The 18156-nt window shown below is 38.5% G+C and overlaps 1 protein-coding gene across 5 annotated transcripts; it reads right to left on the reverse strand.

Annotated features, from left to right (window-relative positions):
* Positions 1–5: 5 nt before the first annotated feature.
* On the reverse strand, positions 6–16782 carry LOC123877880 (F-box/LRR-repeat protein 2). Of its 5 annotated transcripts, none has more exons than XM_045924816.1 (12): positions 16410–16492; positions 10733–11216; positions 8910–9078; positions 7038–7193; positions 6367–6516; positions 5332–5492; positions 4078–4183; positions 3336–3537; positions 2696–2863; positions 1879–1933; positions 1166–1314; positions 6–914 (listed from the first exon to the last, which is right to left on the reverse strand). In XM_045924816.1, the coding sequence occupies exons 2-12, from the start codon at positions 11129–11131 to the stop codon at positions 779–781; spliced, it is 1851 nt and encodes a 616-aa protein (XP_045780772.1). In that variant the 5' UTR covers positions 11132–11216; positions 16410–16492; the 3' UTR covers positions 6–778. The 5 variants fall into 5 exon arrangements, with proteins under 5 accessions (XP_045780772.1, XP_045780771.1, XP_045780775.1 ...); XM_045924815.1 differs by lacking the exon at positions 16410–16492 and adding an exon at positions 13787–13953; XM_045924819.1 differs by lacking the exon at positions 10733–11216 and having other exon boundaries at positions 16410–16782.
* Positions 16783–18156: the final 1374 nt, after the last annotated feature.

Genomic DNA, 18156 nt, shown 5'->3' on the forward strand with positions numbered 1-18156 from the left:
CTTAATTTCGCAACAAAATATATTTTTGTAACGTTTAACAATTAATGATATTAATCCATTGCATTATTTTAATATACCTAGGTATCTACGTCTTATGATTACTATTTTAAGATACAGAATTGGTTGCTGTTATAAAAAGTAAACATGAGAATTGGCCAGTAGCCATTTTGAAATATAGTAGATACATAGCGTTGCCAACGATTGCTGAATTAATCTAGGTATGTAAAATTGCATTCTATTGAAGTCTATATCTTACACAAGATTAAATTAAAGAGTGAACAAGGGAATAGGAAACCATCATAGACAGTAGAATTCGTCTTACTGACTTTTTTATCATAATCTATGGCAATGCACCAGCTTAGGCTGCATACATCACTTACCATCAGGCGTGGATGCAGTTATGCGCTGAGTCTCGGGAGGTAAGTATATTTAAAAAAAAAAACTCTGTCCTAGCGGGAGGCTCTGGGTTCGATTTTCGGAATTTAAAATTTCTAAATTGTCATTGGTCTGGTAGGAGGCCTACGGTCGTGGCTAGTTACCACCCTACCGGCAAAGCCGTGCCGCCAAGCGATGTAGCGTTCCGGTACGATGCCTTATAAAAACCGATATGGAGTATGGGTTTAATAAAACTGCCATTCCCACCTGATGTGGAGAGGACAGGGGTTTTATCCTGAAAAAAGAGTTCCCACGGGATTTTTAAAAACTGAAACCCACGCGGAGGAATTCGCGGGTATCATCTACGTATTAGTCCATAGTTTTGTACTTTAATTAAAAAGTATCAATTGAATATAAGGTCTTTGTAATTAGACAAGAGGTAGTAGTTGGAAACTCTGCAGTTGGTGGACGTTCTCACAACTGTGGTGCGATCTGCGCGCTCGAAGTTCGCCTTCACGATTTCATAGTAACGGCCATCGCTGGAACAAAAGTAATCAAATCAAATCAAATCAAATTTCTTTATTGCGAATTTGGGTAAACAGTGGTGAATTTGGGTATTGTGAATTTGGGTAAGAGTTTATGTATGTCGAGAGGGTTGTTAGGCAGTGCCGTTTTGCCTCTATTGCATATTTTGGTTTATAAGGGCTCTACCGGCCGGTAGCTTTACTACTAGCTTATCTGCAAAGCGCAGTAGTTTTATTGTAGGAGAGAAAGAGAAAGCAATCTTTACCTGAGCACTAAGCACTTGAGCTTGAGACACTTGACGCGCAGGATATCTATGGCCTTTTGACTCTTATCGCTGAAACGGAGGTTCTCTGGATCCCAGCGGAGTTCGAGACGCTCTAAGTTGGGGCAGCTGTTGGCTATTCCGTCCATTAGCTGAAAGATAATGAAGAATTTAGCAAGGAGTGGAAAAAACCAGTCAAGTGCAAGTCTGACTCGCACACGAAGGGTTCCTTACCATTGCACAAGATGCACGACAGCCATTTTGAAAGTCGCCATCTTGTTTTTTTATTAATTTTGTAGTTGTAGTGCACAGTGCGAAAAGGACTTCGTCTGTGTTGGTGTTAGCGGGCAGGCGTGTTCTGCCTTTTTGGAGTGTTTTTTTTGTTAATACTGACTGGAAAGCGCTCTAAGGGGGTGCCGTGCGTATGTCGGCGAGCGCCGGCACAGACGGGGTCCATACTTGTATAGTTTAACTAATTTGTTACAAATTACTACAAACTTGACATTGGGTAATCTTTGTAAAGCCAGACGAGAAAAAAAAGGGCGAAAATTTCAACTCTACCTATTACGGTTCATAAGATACAGCCCTGAGCCCACTGACAAACAGACAGACGGACGCCCAGAGAAGGGAATAGTGCCTCGTTGGCACCCATAATACTCATTTGATCAAAATCGCTTAAGATACAGAGATAATTTGATTTCTTTACTCATTCCTACCTGATCAACATGGATGTTGACACCAAGTCTCTCTTGCGTCCCCATGATGAGGATCCTGTGAACAAGAAAGACGCAAGATAAACAAGCCAAGTATAAGTGAGTATCTACCTACAGCTACGAATTTTTTATAGACTTCACAAATAAGAAGATTTTCCATGATTTTATTTCATTACTAGCTGATACCCGCGACTTCGTTCGCGCGGATGTGGGTTTTTTAAAATTCCCGTGGGAACTCTTTGATTTTCCGGGATAAAAAGTAGCCTATGTGCTAATCCAGGGTATAATCTATCTCCATTCTAAATTTCAGCCCAATCCGTCCAGTAGTTTTTGCGTGAAGGAGTAACAAACATACACACACACACACACACATATACAAACTTTCTCCTTTATAATATTAGTGTGAAGTATCCACTTTGCAAAAGTCAGTAGCCCACATTTGAGTGCCATGGCGATAGAAACCAATGCAACTTAAGTACCTGGTCTATTAGGTTGTCTCAGTGAACGACAAAAGCATAGATATATTCCGTACGTCCCATTACAGAATAGCGTAACGAAATCTCTACTGGTGGACAGTGCGTTTAATAATAATTCGCGTAAAATATTCTACCGTACGCGTTTTCAATTGCAATAGTTTTAGATAGTAACTCCTTTGGAACTTTAAGTCGATCAATCTCGGCACAGTGCAAACCAATCATGAAGCCTTGTACGATTTGCGCTTATTTAATTTCAGATGTGAGTTTGTGGTCCCTATTTTCGAATAACAATTCGTTTGAAACGCGATTTCTATGCTTAGTCCTTCACTGAGTTGTCTACTCACTTGGCATTAGTCAATAACTGCAGCACGCTCTGCCACAGCTGGTCAGTTATGTGCGGCATGCCGCTCAGCACCAGGCCCCACAGTTGGCTTCCGTGACGGGACAAGAACCGGTGCAGAGCCTCGTCTGTTAGGTTATCTGAAGAGTCCACGTCCAGAGCTACTAGGTTCCTGAAAACAAATTCCAGGTGATAGATACTGATCTACCTTTATGAAAATTATTAAAAGACAAGATGTTTGTCTAAAAATCCCATGGGAACTCTTTGCTTTTCCGGGATAAAAAGTGCTTATATGTCAATTTCCAGGACGTAAGCTATCTCTGTACCAATATAAATCGGTTAAACGGATGGGCATTTAAGAATCCCGTGGGAACTCTTTAATTTACCAGGATAAAAAGTAGCCTATGTCAAACCAAAGGGGTATGGGGGGGGGGGGGGGGGGGGGTTAATAAAAACTGCCATACTCATTCCAGGTTGGCCCGCTTCCATCTTAGATTGCATCATCACTTACCACCAGGTGAGATTGCAGTTTTAAGGGCTAACTTGTATCTGAATTAAAAAATATTGTATTGGCCCACGGTAGTGACAAAATGAGAAGAAGAAAGAAAGAAAGAAGTTAGTCATGTATGAGTGTAGTTTCTCACCTAGCAGTTCCAGCTTCTATCCATGCTTTAATAACAGTGTCATTGAAGCCGTTGATCTGTCCCGCGCTCAGGAACCTCAGGTTGGGGATCCTGGTCAGCATGTCGATCAGGCACTCAGTAGACAGGTCTGTCGCCGTCACATCCAACTCAAGGATGGAGGACTTCTCCCATTCCACTTGCATCACGTATTCAGATTGTAAACCTTGAAAAAGCGTCATTTTTTGTTGGAGGACCCTCAAAAGGAAAGGAGTTTTGTTTCAATAGAAAAATCTCAAAAGTTCCGTACCTACCTTAAGAAGAAAAAAGGGACTCTTATAGGATCTAGATACCTAGGTCTTATAGCATAAGTAAAGGAAAAAAATCCGAAAACTGTGAATTAGTGGTTACATCACAAAAAAATAATTAAAATGTGTTCACGAAAAGATTAATTTACTAAATCTAATATAAAAGAGTTAAATATCTTTTACGATGGTACGGAATCCTTCGTGTGCGAGTCCGACTCGCACTTGACCGGTTTTTAATAGCGACTACCTTGATGCCCGCGACTTCGTTCGCGTGGATGTAGGTTTTTTAAGAATCCCGTGGGAACTCTTTGATTTTCCGGGATAAAAAGTAGCCTATGTGCTAATCCAGGGTATAATCTATCTCCATTCTAAATTTCAGCCAAATCCGTCCAGTAGTTTTTGCATGAAGGAGAAACAAACATACACATACACACATGTGTGATGGTATATTTACTTACTGCATCCATTCATAAGCAAGCAAGTCAGTCTCCGTGAGCGTTGGAACAGCGTCTTCATGGTTGAACCCGTCACTTTATTGCAGTAGTTTACTGCGAGGCACTCCAACTGGAACGAAAAGATTACACGTTTATCCATACTAATAATATAAATGCGAAAGTGTGTCTGTCTGTCTGTCTGCTCGCTTTTCACGGCCCAACAGTTTAACCGATTCTGATGAAAGATACAGCGTTAGCTTACATCCTGGGGAAGGATATAACCTACTTTTTATCTCGGAAAAGTTCCCATGGAAAAGGAGAGTTCCCAGTTCCCACAGGATTTTAAAAACCTAAATCTACGCGGATGAACTCGTGGGCATAATCTAGTCTAGTAGTTTATAAAGCTGATGATGGTCATTATTGTGTCGGTAGTAGACATCCACACAAGCACAGGCATACCGCTCCTCAGCATGTTTAATAACCCTTAAACGTAAAGCTGCTAAAATTGAAACTCCACCTAGAATCGTGCTCTGTTGTTATCATGCCAATAAAACCATAGATAGTATTATCCGGTCCGGTTTGATTCGCTCCAGCAATACACGGCGCTGCAATTGCTTGTATACAGTATGGCATATTATTGTAAATTGTACATTTGAAAAGAGCAACCGCCGAGTTTCTTGCTGGTTCTTCTCGGTAGGAACAGCATTCCGAACCAGTGGTAGATTATTTTGACGATTCAAAAGCACTTGTAAAAGTTTAATTGAATAAAAATAATTTGAATTTGAAGGACCAAATGTTTCAATAGACATGTTACGCTCTAGAGTGCATCCACCCGAATGCTGGGTACACACACACACGTCGGGATAAAAAGTAGCCTATGTCCTTCCCTGAAATGGAAGCTATCTCTGTACCTTTCGTCAAAATTGGTTTAACGGATGAGCCGTGAAAAGCTAGCAGACAGACAGACAGATACACTTTATCATCTACTAGCCGATGACGGCGACTTCGTTCGCGTGGATGTAGTTTTTTAGAAATCCCGTGGGAACTCTTTGATTTTCCGGGATAAAAAGTAGCCTATGTGCTAATCCAGAGTATAATCTATCTCCATTCTAAATTTCAGCCCAATCCGTCCAGTACTTTTTGCGTGAAGGAGTAACAAACATACACACACACACACACACACACACACACACACACATACAAACTTTCGCCTTTATAATATTAGTGTGATAATATCACTCAGTAAGTATAGATCATTTCAAATGTATACATAGTTACTTGTATGCAGTTGGAGCTGAACGCGTCAATATGGGAGTCGTCCACAAAGTTGATGCCGTACAAGTTGATAACCCGCAGGTTGGGTGTTGCCGACTTCAATTTGTGAACGTTGATCACTTCGTAGATCTCCTCCTCTTCTTCTTCCACCTTCTCGTATGTTCCTTGAATAAAATTACGTGTCTATTTGAAAGCGCTAGCCTCAAAAAGTGCTAACCCAAGTTTTCACCACAAAATATCTTTGTATGGATATCACAGGACAATCTCATAGAGCGAAATTGGTGCGGTATGAAATCACTTCGCCTCATTCATACGATAGCTTTTTTGACGTCCGTTAAAAAAGCGTTCAAATAGAACAAATGCATTCCCAAGTATCTGTTCACAGTTCACACGTCAAAACGCCGGGTTTTAACGCTACGCTTTTACAACGCTCGCGTGAATTAGGGCTACTTGATCTACTACAATACACTCCCCTCGCAATCGGTGCAGTTGACGTTCAGATTACTCGTGAGTTAAATCCTGAAACATGATTCAGATCCATGGTTTTCCAGATTCATGGTTTAATTATATCTGTCGGCATGAACCAACTTTTTCTTTAACTCCCATATTCTAACGGATTTTTATTGAACAGCTCCTTCGCGGGGAAAAAGCTTCATGACGTCACTTCCGGTAGGCAAATCCATATCCGGTAGTTTTTGTTTGGGTACCTACTATCTATTTTCCACGTTTTCTCCTATAGAAGCATCAAATTCTAGAATGCTGTGATTGATATAAGCACCACTCCCACTTTCCCACTTTGGAAGCCCATTCCCACTTGTTAACTGTCGGGTCCGGATTTTAATCGGATGTTCCAGTGGCAGAAGGGTTTGATACAAAATCGGTTTCAGACAAGTGTGAATAGCTTCATATAAAATGTACTGCCACTGTAACATCTGACTAAAATCTGGGCCCGACAGACAAGTGGGAATCTTTAATAGTTTAAATACCCGACTAAATATATCCGGTTCGAAAGACCAAAAACAGCAGGTTTCAACTTACCAATAAGATGTAATATTTCCAATCCATTGATGAAGTTGTATATCTTCCTCATGAAGCCCTCCATGAAGATGACCTCTGACAGACAAATGCACAAGTAACGCAGTTTCGTCGGAAACGCCTGCATCTCTGAGAAGTCGTGGAGCTGCATAGCTGAAAGATTATTACAGATTTGACTAAAGAACAAAGTCAAAATACCTATCTGTAGTTTGTAAAAAATGTTTTGCATACTGCTCTACTAGGCATGAACTGCCCTAAACAGTTGAGCGGACCTCTTGTCTTCTTCTTCACTCTCTCAAGTATCATCTACCCCTTTTATACGCATATCCTCTTTCACGCAATCCATCCAACTTTTCTTTTTTTCTTTGGTCTCTCCTATTTTTTCCTTCCACATGCATATTTTAACACTTGAGCGGGCCAATCGGATTTACTCGTATTTATTGATTGACAGATTACGTTATAATTTTTTCGCGTCATCATCTTATGTTTAATAATGTGATTGGTCTGTTAAAACATTTATTCTCCTTTTCAGTGGAAGTTGAATGGGATTAGAAGCTTCGAATATCAACACCAAAATGATTATTTGTGTAGTGAAGACTCGGTCCGGTATCAATCTCCAGGATTATCCTAAGAAACCTGACTTACAAACAATATTAAGATTCTTGGGTAGGTACCTGTACTAAAATCCAGCAGCATGTGTGTCAAGTTAGGGCATTTGGAGGCCAACTCGTGCAGTACCGTGTGTGTGATCAGTTCTATGGGCAGCTCGATGTACCGCAGTGAAGGGCCGAATCTTATTGATATCAACGCCAGCAGAGATTCCAGAGAACCTGAAAAATAAATATAAGTAATATTAAAAATAGATAGGTAACTAGTGTAGATGCTGGCATATCGAGTCAAGGACATGGGAGTTTTTTTTTCTATTCCTTTTCATCTATCTGCGATCAGTCCTTGAACTATAAACAGATTTTCGATTTTTAAATGGGAGTTTTATTTAATGCCAAAATAATTCTTTAAGAACAACACAATCATTGATTTTGGATCGATGGGCATGATTAAAGCTAATCGAGGCATTAGCAATACCGAGTCTGGCTAGAGTGAGGGAATAGGTACCTATCACACTATCACACTAATATTATAAAGGCGAAAGTTTGTATGTGTGTGTGTGTGTGTGTGTGTGTATGTTTGTTACTCCTTCACGCAAAAACTACTGGACGGATTTGGCTGAAATTTGGAATGGAGATAGATCATATCCTGGATTAGCACATAGGCTACTTTTTATCCCGAAAAATCAAATAGTTCCCACGGGATTTCGAAAAACCTAAATCCACGCGGGCGAAGTCGCGGGCATCGGCTAGTATCAAATATTAGGCAATAGTTACGTTACCAGAATATATTCAGCAGCATCTAACCTGCTGGGAGACTGTGGGCTGGCTTCTACTAAGTTCTATAGGTACTAACCTACATGCAGTCCAGATATTTCAGGTCGCAAGCTGACGTGCGTCCACAGCTTGGTGTCGTACGCGACCACCCGCCATCGCTTGCACACCGTGGCCATACGACATATCTCCCGATGCGACTATATCTTCCGATACGACAGGTACCAGAATATATTCAGCAGCATCTAACCTGCTGGGAGACTGTGGGCTGGCTTCCACTAAGTACTATAGGTACTAACCTACATGCAGTCCAGATATTTCAGGTCGCAAGCTGACGTGCGTCCACAGCTTGGTGTCGTACGCGACCACCCGCCATCGCTTGCACACCGTGGCCATACGACATATCTCCCGATGCGACTATATTTTCCGATACGACAGGTACCAGAATATATTCAGCAGCATCTAACCTGCTGGGAGACTGTGGGCTGGCTTCCACTAAGTACTATAGGTACTAACCTACATGCAGTCCAGATATTTCAGGTCGCAAGCTGACGTGCGTCCACAGCTTGGTGTCGTACGCGACCACCCGCCATCGCTTGCACACCGTGGCCATACGACATATCTCCCGATGCGACTATATCTTCCGATACGACAGGTACCAGAATATATTCAGCAGCATCTAACCTGCTGGGAGACTGTGGGCTGGCTTCCACTAAGTACTATAGGTACTAACCTACATGCAGTCCAGATATTTCAGGTCGCAAGCTGACGTGCGTCCACAGCTTGGTGTCGTACGCGACCACCCGCCATCGCTTGCACACCGTGGCCATACGACATATCTCCCAATGCGACTATATCTTCCGATACGACAGGTACCAGAATATATTCAGCAGCATCTAACCTGCTGGGAGACTGTGGGCTGGCTTCCACTAAGTACTATAGGTACTAACCTACATGCAGTCCAGATATTTCAGGTCGCAAGCTGACGTGCGTCCACAGCTTGGTGTCGTACGCGACCACCCGCCATCGCTTGCACACCGTGGCCATACGACATATCTCCCGATGCGACTATATCTTCCGATACGACAGGTACCAGAATATATTCAGCAGCATCTAACCTGCTGGGAGACTGTGGGCTGGCTTCCACTAAGTACTATAGGTACTAACCTACATGCAGTCCAGATATTTCAGGTCGCAAGCTGACGTGCGTCCACAGCTTGGTGTCGTACGCGACCATCCGCCATCGCTTGCACACCGTGGCCATGCGACATATCTCCCGATGAGATAGATACGAGAATATATTCAGCAGCACCTTATCCGGTAGTTTCTCTATGGTCTGAAACAAATCATATAAGTTTATTAATCTCTAATGTCTGTGGCAAGCGTTGATCTGTGCAGACGAGTGACAATGGTCAAAGAATACGAAGGCCAAATCTACCAAAACTACGTAGGTACTGTTTACTTCTGCTAAAAATCGCGTGATAGTAGTTATTAAGATGCAGAGTAATAGTCCCAAATTTTGTCTGCTGGGAGTCCAGCAGAGAACCAAAGAAGTCGGTACCTACAGGTTTAATGAAAACTGCCGTACCCCTTTCCGGTTAGCCCGCTTCTATCTTAGACCGCATCACCTGGTGAGATTGTAGTCAAGCGCTAACCTGTATCTGAATTTAAAAAAAAAACGCAAAGCAAGATGGCCTGCGCCATTTTCGAAATCCAAGCAATTAAAATCGTTTAGCACGAGTCGATTCTTAGGACCTTGTAATGCTAGCGCATGGCATCGACCGCATCGAAGAAATACGTACTGATTGACCTCTGTTCCGGGGTTTCCAAAATGACTCGATTGCTGTATATCGTCATCATGATCAACCCATCGTCGGCTCACTACTAAGCACATGTCTCCTCTCAGACAGAGAAGGGTTAGGCCATAATCCACCACGCTGGCCAAGTGCGGATTGGTAGAATTAACACACTTTTAAGAAATTATGGAGAACTCTCAAGCATACAGGTTCCCTCACGATGTTTTCCCTTAAAATTTAATTGCTTTAAACCACATAACTCTGAAAAGTTAGAGGTGCGTGCCCGGGATCGAACCCCCGATCTACCGAATAGGAGGCGGATGTCTTAACCACTAAACTATCACAACTCTATATTACTTACTGTATATTGCTATTAATTTTATTATACTGTGACAGTGCTTCGTTCAATAAGCGATAATAATAAAATTCGTCTTGAAATATTGCAGATATAGTCTGACGCTTTGCTTGCATAACGATGTAACTAACATTATTTATTTACGTTTTGAAATAGGTCACGGTATTCATTATATTTGTATATTGGTTTGAGCTTTTTATACCATGCACAGCTTAAAATAATTTAGTACAGTCACTTAATAATTCGTTTCGGTATATTTTGTATTGCGTAAAAAACTAAATTTACGTTACCGTATTAGCAAATGGACTTCTGATTTGACCTCCTTCGGTCAAGTAAACTTGACTGGCCTCTAAAGCGAGCTGCCCCCAAATATCTGTCGGTATATCCATCATGAACTGATAGTTTTATCCACAAACAATCACAAGGAATGCATATGATATGCTTTGAAACTGTGAAATACACACAGATAACTGACTTTACTTCATGCGCGAAAAGTTCACGCGAGCTAAGAATATGAGACGCTGTGGTTAATTTTGGAATCATCTGGGAGGTGGGAAATATTCTAGGAATCTGTCGATTATATCCTTTTTATTGACAAATGGTTCATTTTGTGAAAAATCAATGGTGTAAATAAAAAATGCCATTGTTATTTTATTTTAAAACAATGTATCGAACTTTATTCGTTGCGATATGATTTATTTGAAACATCAATACATACATGCTCGATGCTATGCTGGCGGGAAATTTGAAATACGTGCGATGCTCCTGACATTAAAATGAAACAAAATTGCATTCCATAATTTGATTTGTGAAAAACGTAGGTATTTCTGAAAACTGACACGATTTTTTCTTTTGCTTCTTTCAGGAGCAGTAGGAATCTCATCTCCTGAAACATCACTATATTCTGATGGAGTGAACTCTCTTTTTCTTCTAAATCGTCGTGGCGGAGTTGGACGGTTCTCCTCCAACGAATTCGTTACAGTAATCTCTGGAACTTCTAACGACATCGGTAAATTATTAAATTCTAAACTTGGTAGAATTATTGGGGCATCATTTTCTGGACTTTCAAGTAACGTAAATAAACTTTTTTCTGGACTTTCTTGCATTATTGCTACATCATATTCTAGACTTGGTAGTATTATTGGTGCATTATTTTCTGTACTTTCAGGCATTGTTGATACATTAATTTCTGGACATTCTACCATCGCTGACACATTACTTTCTGGGGCTTCGTGCATTGTTGATAACTATGGGTTTGTCCTTCTGTAATGTGAACAGATTTTTGCGAGAATTCGGCCGAATTCTATGTCATCAATCATCAACCTGGATAACAATAAAACTCTTTATTATAATCATACCAACCACATCTGTCATAGAACTTATTAATGGCTGATTAGTTAACATAAAAATATTACAAACAGGTAATATTTTTACCTGTTTCTTTATTGAATTACTTCTATTACTATACTTGTTTATACTCTTAGATATAGAGTATCTTAAATTTTTTTCATTTAATTTTGTCACTACGAGAATCTTATAGTAATCTACACTGAAATATTTATATTTAATAATTGGTAGGTACGGTACGGCAAAGGTATAAATATAATCGAGAATTAAATTATGATGATTACTAAAAGCATTTAATAGCTACTGATAAAATAAATTGAATACAATTTATCCAACAGACCGAAACAGTGCAATATTACACACATCTCAATACACTTAAAATAAACTAACACGTAAGAGTACTGTTACTGTTTTACTCCCTTTCATTAAGTAATATATGTATTTGGAATGTGGTAGAGCAATTACAGAATTCTTAAGAAATTAAAAAAAAAAATTACGAGACATTTCAGCGCGTTTAATAGCTTCATCAGGTGATAAAAGGGCTGGCTCATTTTTTGCGCAACGGATCAGCCTGGCTGACCAGCGTAAAAATGCAGCCAGTATTCTTGGCACCATTCCACGCGGGCATGATTTGTATAGTAATTAGATGAGGCTAGCTTTAAGTTTTATTGTAATATTTTCAATTAAAAAAAATTACAGAATATCAATGTATCTTCTAATATAAAACAACATATTATGTTAATATTATTATCTCAAGTGATTAGACGGGAAAACAATTTAGGTAGTTACTCGTTATGTATTAATCAAATTAAGAATTTCTTAATTGCATCTATTAGAAGGACACACGTAAATAATTAATTATTATGTAATGTTTGATTATCAATTTTCTCTTTCTTTTGGATCTAATTGGTTTCTTGTATTACAATTTTAAATCTAGACTTATTAATTAGTTCAAATTAATAATATTACTAGGTACTTTGTGCTCACTCAGAATCTTTTAACTAAGTAGTTGTCTATCGTAGCTTGCTATGGAATATGTAGGTACCTATAATTCAGTATAACCACTTACAAATTTTTGGTTGTGACGATTTTTTCATATTTTGTTTACCAATAAAAGGAAGAAAATGGAAGAATAATTGAGCGGTGCAAAACGTACGGAAAATTGAAAAGTTGACAGCATGGAAGACAATGTAAAATAATAAAAACTTCCTGAAATAGAACTAAGTAAGTGAAGGTAATTGGAGAGATGGCTAACGCCAAGGGGTTATAGACCCGACAGAAGTAAATAAGAAGATCTATTTTGAGATCATCCCCGCCATTTTGATGCTCATCAAGATTGACTCTTCTATTTTTAACCCCCGATCCAGTTTGACGTGTGTATCTGTGTATCTGTGAATCTGTCAGTAGCATCATAGCTCCTAAACTAATGAACCGATTTTGATTTAGTTTTTTTGTTTGAAAGGTGGCTTGATCGAAAGTGTTCTTAGCTATAATACAAAAAAATCGGTTCAGCTGTTTGAAAGTTATCAGCTCTATTCTAGTTATTTCTGTAACCTTCGCTTGTCGGGTGTGTTATAAATTTTTAATTTACACTTGTAGTGTCTGCACTTCTATAGTTTATATACGCGCCTTTCAGTTTAGTCAATTAGTTTATAGTTGTCGATTATAAACGGATTTGCTGGCGCCATTACAAACCAATAGAGCGTATGAACGTTTTATGAACTGTTTATAATATGTGCCGCTGCCTTGTCCCGCCTATGATCTTGAATTGGCAGCATATTGGCAAGGAGCGAGGTATTTCCTGAACTAATGACTCATCAACGCGCCTATTAACATTTTTCTCGACTGAAATTTCTAGGTTGAAGACAGAGGCATTTACCTCGGTGGATGTCTTGTAAAAAAGTTTAATTAGTTCAGTGCTATGTTCACTAACCTACTTACTCATAAATTCTTTGGTGTTTTGATGTTTTTTTAATATTATTTGGATTTATTGTATAAAAAATACATTCGCGTAGTAAGTATAGCATGTAACTTAATCAAATATGAAGTGTATATTTTCTGATAATATTTTGACAAAATATGGGGAATTTTTGCTTATCTTGGCGTTGCACAGTCCACGCAATGAGACAATATGACGGCATAACAAATCCAATATGGTGGATATATTAAGAATGGTGGATATATTAAGACAAAACACGACAAAAATATTTAGATAAATATAATACTCAAGTGGATACAAATGAAAGAGATATGAACGAGCCTTTTCGGTCGTAATTATTCCGTAATTTTTGAGAACAGTAGTTTTGTTTAAGAATTTTATCTTGTCAAGTAAAAATACCACAGAACAAATTAAACGGTGGGTTTCGCACACAGCAGCCTACAAGGTAGTGCTTAAAACATAAAATATTCTGTTTAAAAAAAAGAGCAACCGCTGAGTTTCTAGTCGGCTCTCCTCAGTAGAATTTATTTGGCAACCGATGGGTAGAGTCTTGACATATAAGTGGAAGAGGGTCCCGGCCTATTTCCGATTCCGTGAAAATACTCACAGTTCACGTCAATCACAACTCAAGATATCCAAACAGAACTTGTATCACTTGAATCACTTGTAGCACAGAATAAGTATAATTATAAAAGTACTGTTGTCTGTGCTGACTGATGCAATGCACAGCCGATGAACTTTCAGCTGCAAATAGTTCAATTAGCCGTGGATCGAAATGCTCAACACATACGTATATCAATCATCACTCATCAGTCAACGTTCTTAGCAGAAGCCAAGCAGAATCAGTGTGACAACGCTTTCCCACAACTTTTTCATCGACAAAGCTTTGCGAAAACCGCGAGAGAGAACCACATTGACTGTGCTCGGGCTGTCTCTAAAACTATATCGATTGGATCATGGATATTATTATTTATTGAAGCTATATTATATGGCTACTGATGGTGTCTAATTATAAAATTGTATTATGATTCAATACACGTGCATTCGAACAAACTGATGTTGTAAGTAGGTATTTTATTAACCCCCGACTTAAAGAGAGGGGTGTTATAAGTTTGACGTGAGTATCGGTGTATCTGTCTGTGGCATCGTAGCTCCTAAACGAATGAACCGATTTTAATTTAGTTTTTTTTTTGTTTGAAAGGTGGCTTGATCGAGAGTGTTCTTAGCTATAATCCAAGAAAATCGGTTCAGTCGTTTGAAAGTTATCAGCTCTTTTCTAGTTACTGTAACCTTCACTTGTCGGGGGTGTTATAAATTTTTAGTTACACATGTTATATTCAACTATGTTCGTACTACGTCATCAACTGGAAATCGGAACAGTCTCATGAATTGTTGTTATTCCAAATCGTGTTTCAGATTGAAGTGCCTAGTACTTACACTATACCATAATACTCATTATGTAATACCTACCATAATTTCTCTTATTAATGTATAATACTTTCATTTCTTATATAAGGTACTTTTTACGTAGGTACCTAGTTATTTAAAATTGTAAGCGTTTAAAAAATATTATTATTAATTACACCGTTATGTTCGGTAAACATTCAATAAAATTATATTATATTCATTATATTTTAATACCTAATTCATTTATCACTTTAGTTAAAATTAAATAACTAATTAAAGTGAACCATGAACAAAATGATTCTATTAGAAATATTGTTTTTGAAAATGTCACTTTCATGGTTTTCAATTACGCGCGTAGAGACGAAATTAAATTACCTACCTACCTCTTAAGATTTTTTGAAAATATTACGATGGGATGCCGATGGGAAAACAACTTAAATTCACTGAATAATAATAAAATTTGAGTGTTATCTTATAGAAATAGTTATCTTACTTTGAAAATTGAAACACATTTTAATTTTTTTTTAAATGATGTAACCACAAATTCGCTGTTTTCAGATTTATTCCTGTATTTGCGCTATAAGATCTACTTACCTGCCAAACATGATTCTAGGTCAACGGGAAGTACCCTATAGGTTTCTTGACAGACAGACAGACAACAAAGTGATCCTATAAGGGTTCCGTTTTTCCTTTTGAGGTACGGAACCCTAAAAATTATGAATCGCCGCCGTATAAGTTAATAGTTACTTTTAATTTTACCTATTTATTAAAAATCGATGTCGAAAAGCTTTGGTCAAAGCAATACGAATATGTATAAACATTGTTGTAGGTACCTAGGTGGTTATTACTACTTTCTTGTGCTGCAATTTGGCACAATAGGTTTACTGAAATCGTTTATGTTTACCTAATTTTAACGTTGTTGCAATAATTATACTTTATGATGTAGGTATACCCAATTAATTACCTACGAATTAGCTTGATATAGGATAATAATATCTAAGGCCAATGCTGTCTAAAACAAGTATTTTAAACACTGTTTAAAACAGTACCTATCTAGGTATAACATTAAAAAATTGAATGTTTATTGATTTCATAGGGCAAGTGCGAGTTAGACTCGTGCACCGAGGGTTCCGTAGTATTTGTTCCGATGAGTATTTGTTCCGACATTTTGCACGATAAATCAAAAACTATTAAGTATGCATAAAAAATAAATAAAAATCTGTTTTACAATGTACAGGTCCTTTCATATAATATCTCACTTAGTAAAGTTATCTTACTTTGAAAATTGAAAATACTTATTATTTGTTCATGAACAATTTTTTTTTGTAATGGTAACCACAAATTTACGATTTACGGAATGTTTCCTTTACTTGTGCCATAAGTCACCTACCTGCCAAATTTCATAATTCTAGGTCAACGGGAAGTTACGTTATACCTACATATCTATGGTTATACCCTATAGGTTTTCTTAACAGATACGACAGACGGACAGACGGACAGACGATAACAAAGGGATCCTATTTAAGGGGTCCGTTTTTCCTTTTGAGGTATTGAACCCTAAAAACTGTTAAAATGATACACTGACTTAGTTGCTAATAGATACAGGTACCTTACACTGAGTTAGTTCCTATTTCTTTGGTTTTGGACGAATAGGTACTAATTTAAAAGAGGGTAGGGTCAGTTTTCATTATCAAATGTCATGGCAATGCATATTATGAACTAATGTTTATTGTTTATACATGATTTATTACGCCAGTATCATATATGGTTCATAAAACATATTGTAGCTTTAATATGACTAAAAATAAATAAAAAATACATACCATAGCCTGCCTCCGACGGAAACTAGTTGACGTATCATCTCGCGATATGGCAGCTGCTGCCGTGTCCACATTTAAAATCCCCCACGAATCCATCTTAGTCCAATATGGTCCAATACGCCAATCACCCAAACAAAGCAAGCACTAAGCACTAACTTTTGGCTCGAATCGCGAATTTTTAGCGCGTTCGTAATTCCGTATGGTGACGTCACTTGGCGCGGGAGACCTAGAGTTAACCGCGCAGAACCTACAGCGCTTAGTTTGTGGTTAATACTGCTAATACGCGGTCCGCGGTGCTCTACGTGTGTACAATGTACTATGCTGTCAGATATTTAAATTGGCAGGCCAAAATAAGTTCGGCATTTCGCTCCAACTGGGCTGGTGCGTGCCGCTGCCAAGAAGATTCGTATTGCATTTCGTGTCACGGCAATTGAACGATAGGCTAGTCGCACATTAGCTACTATCGTAACGTGGAAGCTTTGTCGCGTCGTATTCTCATTGCTGGGGGTTGTGACCCCTTTTTATTAATTACTAGCTAATGCCTGCGACTTCGTTCGCGTGAATTTAGATTGTTAAAAATCCCGTGGAAACTCTTTGGATTCTCCGGGTAAAAAGTAGCCTATGTCACTCTCTAGGTCTTCTAACTATATCTAAGCAAAAAATCGCGTTTATCTGTTGCTGCGTTGCAGGGTAATTGGAAGACAAACCAACAAACAAAAAACTTTCGCATTTATAATAATATGGCTTGTGATATGGCTAAGTAGTAGGAGAAAGGTACGACAATATGCCAACAGGGGCGAGATGTGAACACTCTACTCATGGATTTCAGGCCGCTCACCCGTAATTGCTGAACTATTACGGCTGCCAGTTTTTTTTATTCATTATAGGCAAGCGCTTAAGACCACAATCACACCTAATGAAAAGTGATGATGTGGCCTAAGATGGGACGCATTTACCTAGAAGATGCCTTTTTACACGAGTTTTAAAAAATACCCGGATAGTAATGTTCTTGTTCATTCAATTATGTGTTGGCTTTTAGGTATGTAATATACTTGCATTCGAGTCCAAAAAGTTAGTTACGATTACGTTAGTCTTCGTGCATTATCAATTTTGTTACTTTCGCAACTAAATTTTGCAATATAAATAAAACAGCAGTAAATACTTATAGATCGCTTGACCAATAATAAAATTGCATATAAAATCTAACAATCAAATGTGCGGTCATAGATGTCTTCAAGAAGTGTTTAAAAGTGGTTCAAACAAATATCGCTATTAAGCAATCTATTAAGCGATAAAGAAGCCAATGTGCGAGCAGCCTTATTACTGTGAATATCTGTCTACTGTAATGTCTGTTCAGCTGATCTCTTAGTTCAAATGAGATTTCCACATCCACATTATAGATAGACTTAGGTATAATGCGGAACTGCCTGTTATCTCTTCTCGACTAAACCGATTTTGATGACACAATCATAATTTGATGACCTACCTACTCGCATATGGTGCAGTGGTAAGCTATGGACCATAGCGGTCATAATTAGGCCAAAGCCCAAAGCCCAATACGTAGGTATTGGGCTTTTGTTGAAAAATGAAGCGAGCCTCTTTGCTTTGATAATTATTATCAAAGCAAAGAGGCATCTATACTTACCTAATTTGAATAATTGCGGGCATTCACTCCTCATTACATGGCCATTACCCCTTAGGGATACAATTTCCGAAAATCCTTTCGTAGTGGGTGCCTACGTCGTAAAAG

The sequence above is a fragment of the Maniola jurtina genome, chromosome 24 (assembly GCF_905333055.1).
Source record: "Maniola jurtina chromosome 24, ilManJurt1.1, whole genome shotgun sequence".
NCBI classification, from domain to species: domain Eukaryota; kingdom Metazoa; phylum Arthropoda; class Insecta; order Lepidoptera; family Nymphalidae; genus Maniola; species Maniola jurtina.

Coding starts and splice junctions, on each gene's coding strand:
- LOC123877880 (XM_045924816.1), bottom strand. CDS start 11,131: ATGCACGAAGCCCCAGAAAGTAATGTGTCAGCGATGGTAGAATGTCCA. Junction 6,517..7,037: donor GCTGCTGGATTTTAGTACAG/GTACCTACCCAA, acceptor ATAATCTTTCAG/CTATGCAGCTCCACGACTTC. Junction 2,864..3,335: donor ATAGAAGCTGGAACTGCTAG/GTGAGAAACTAC, acceptor ATTTGTTTTCAG/GAACCTAGTAGCTCTGGACG.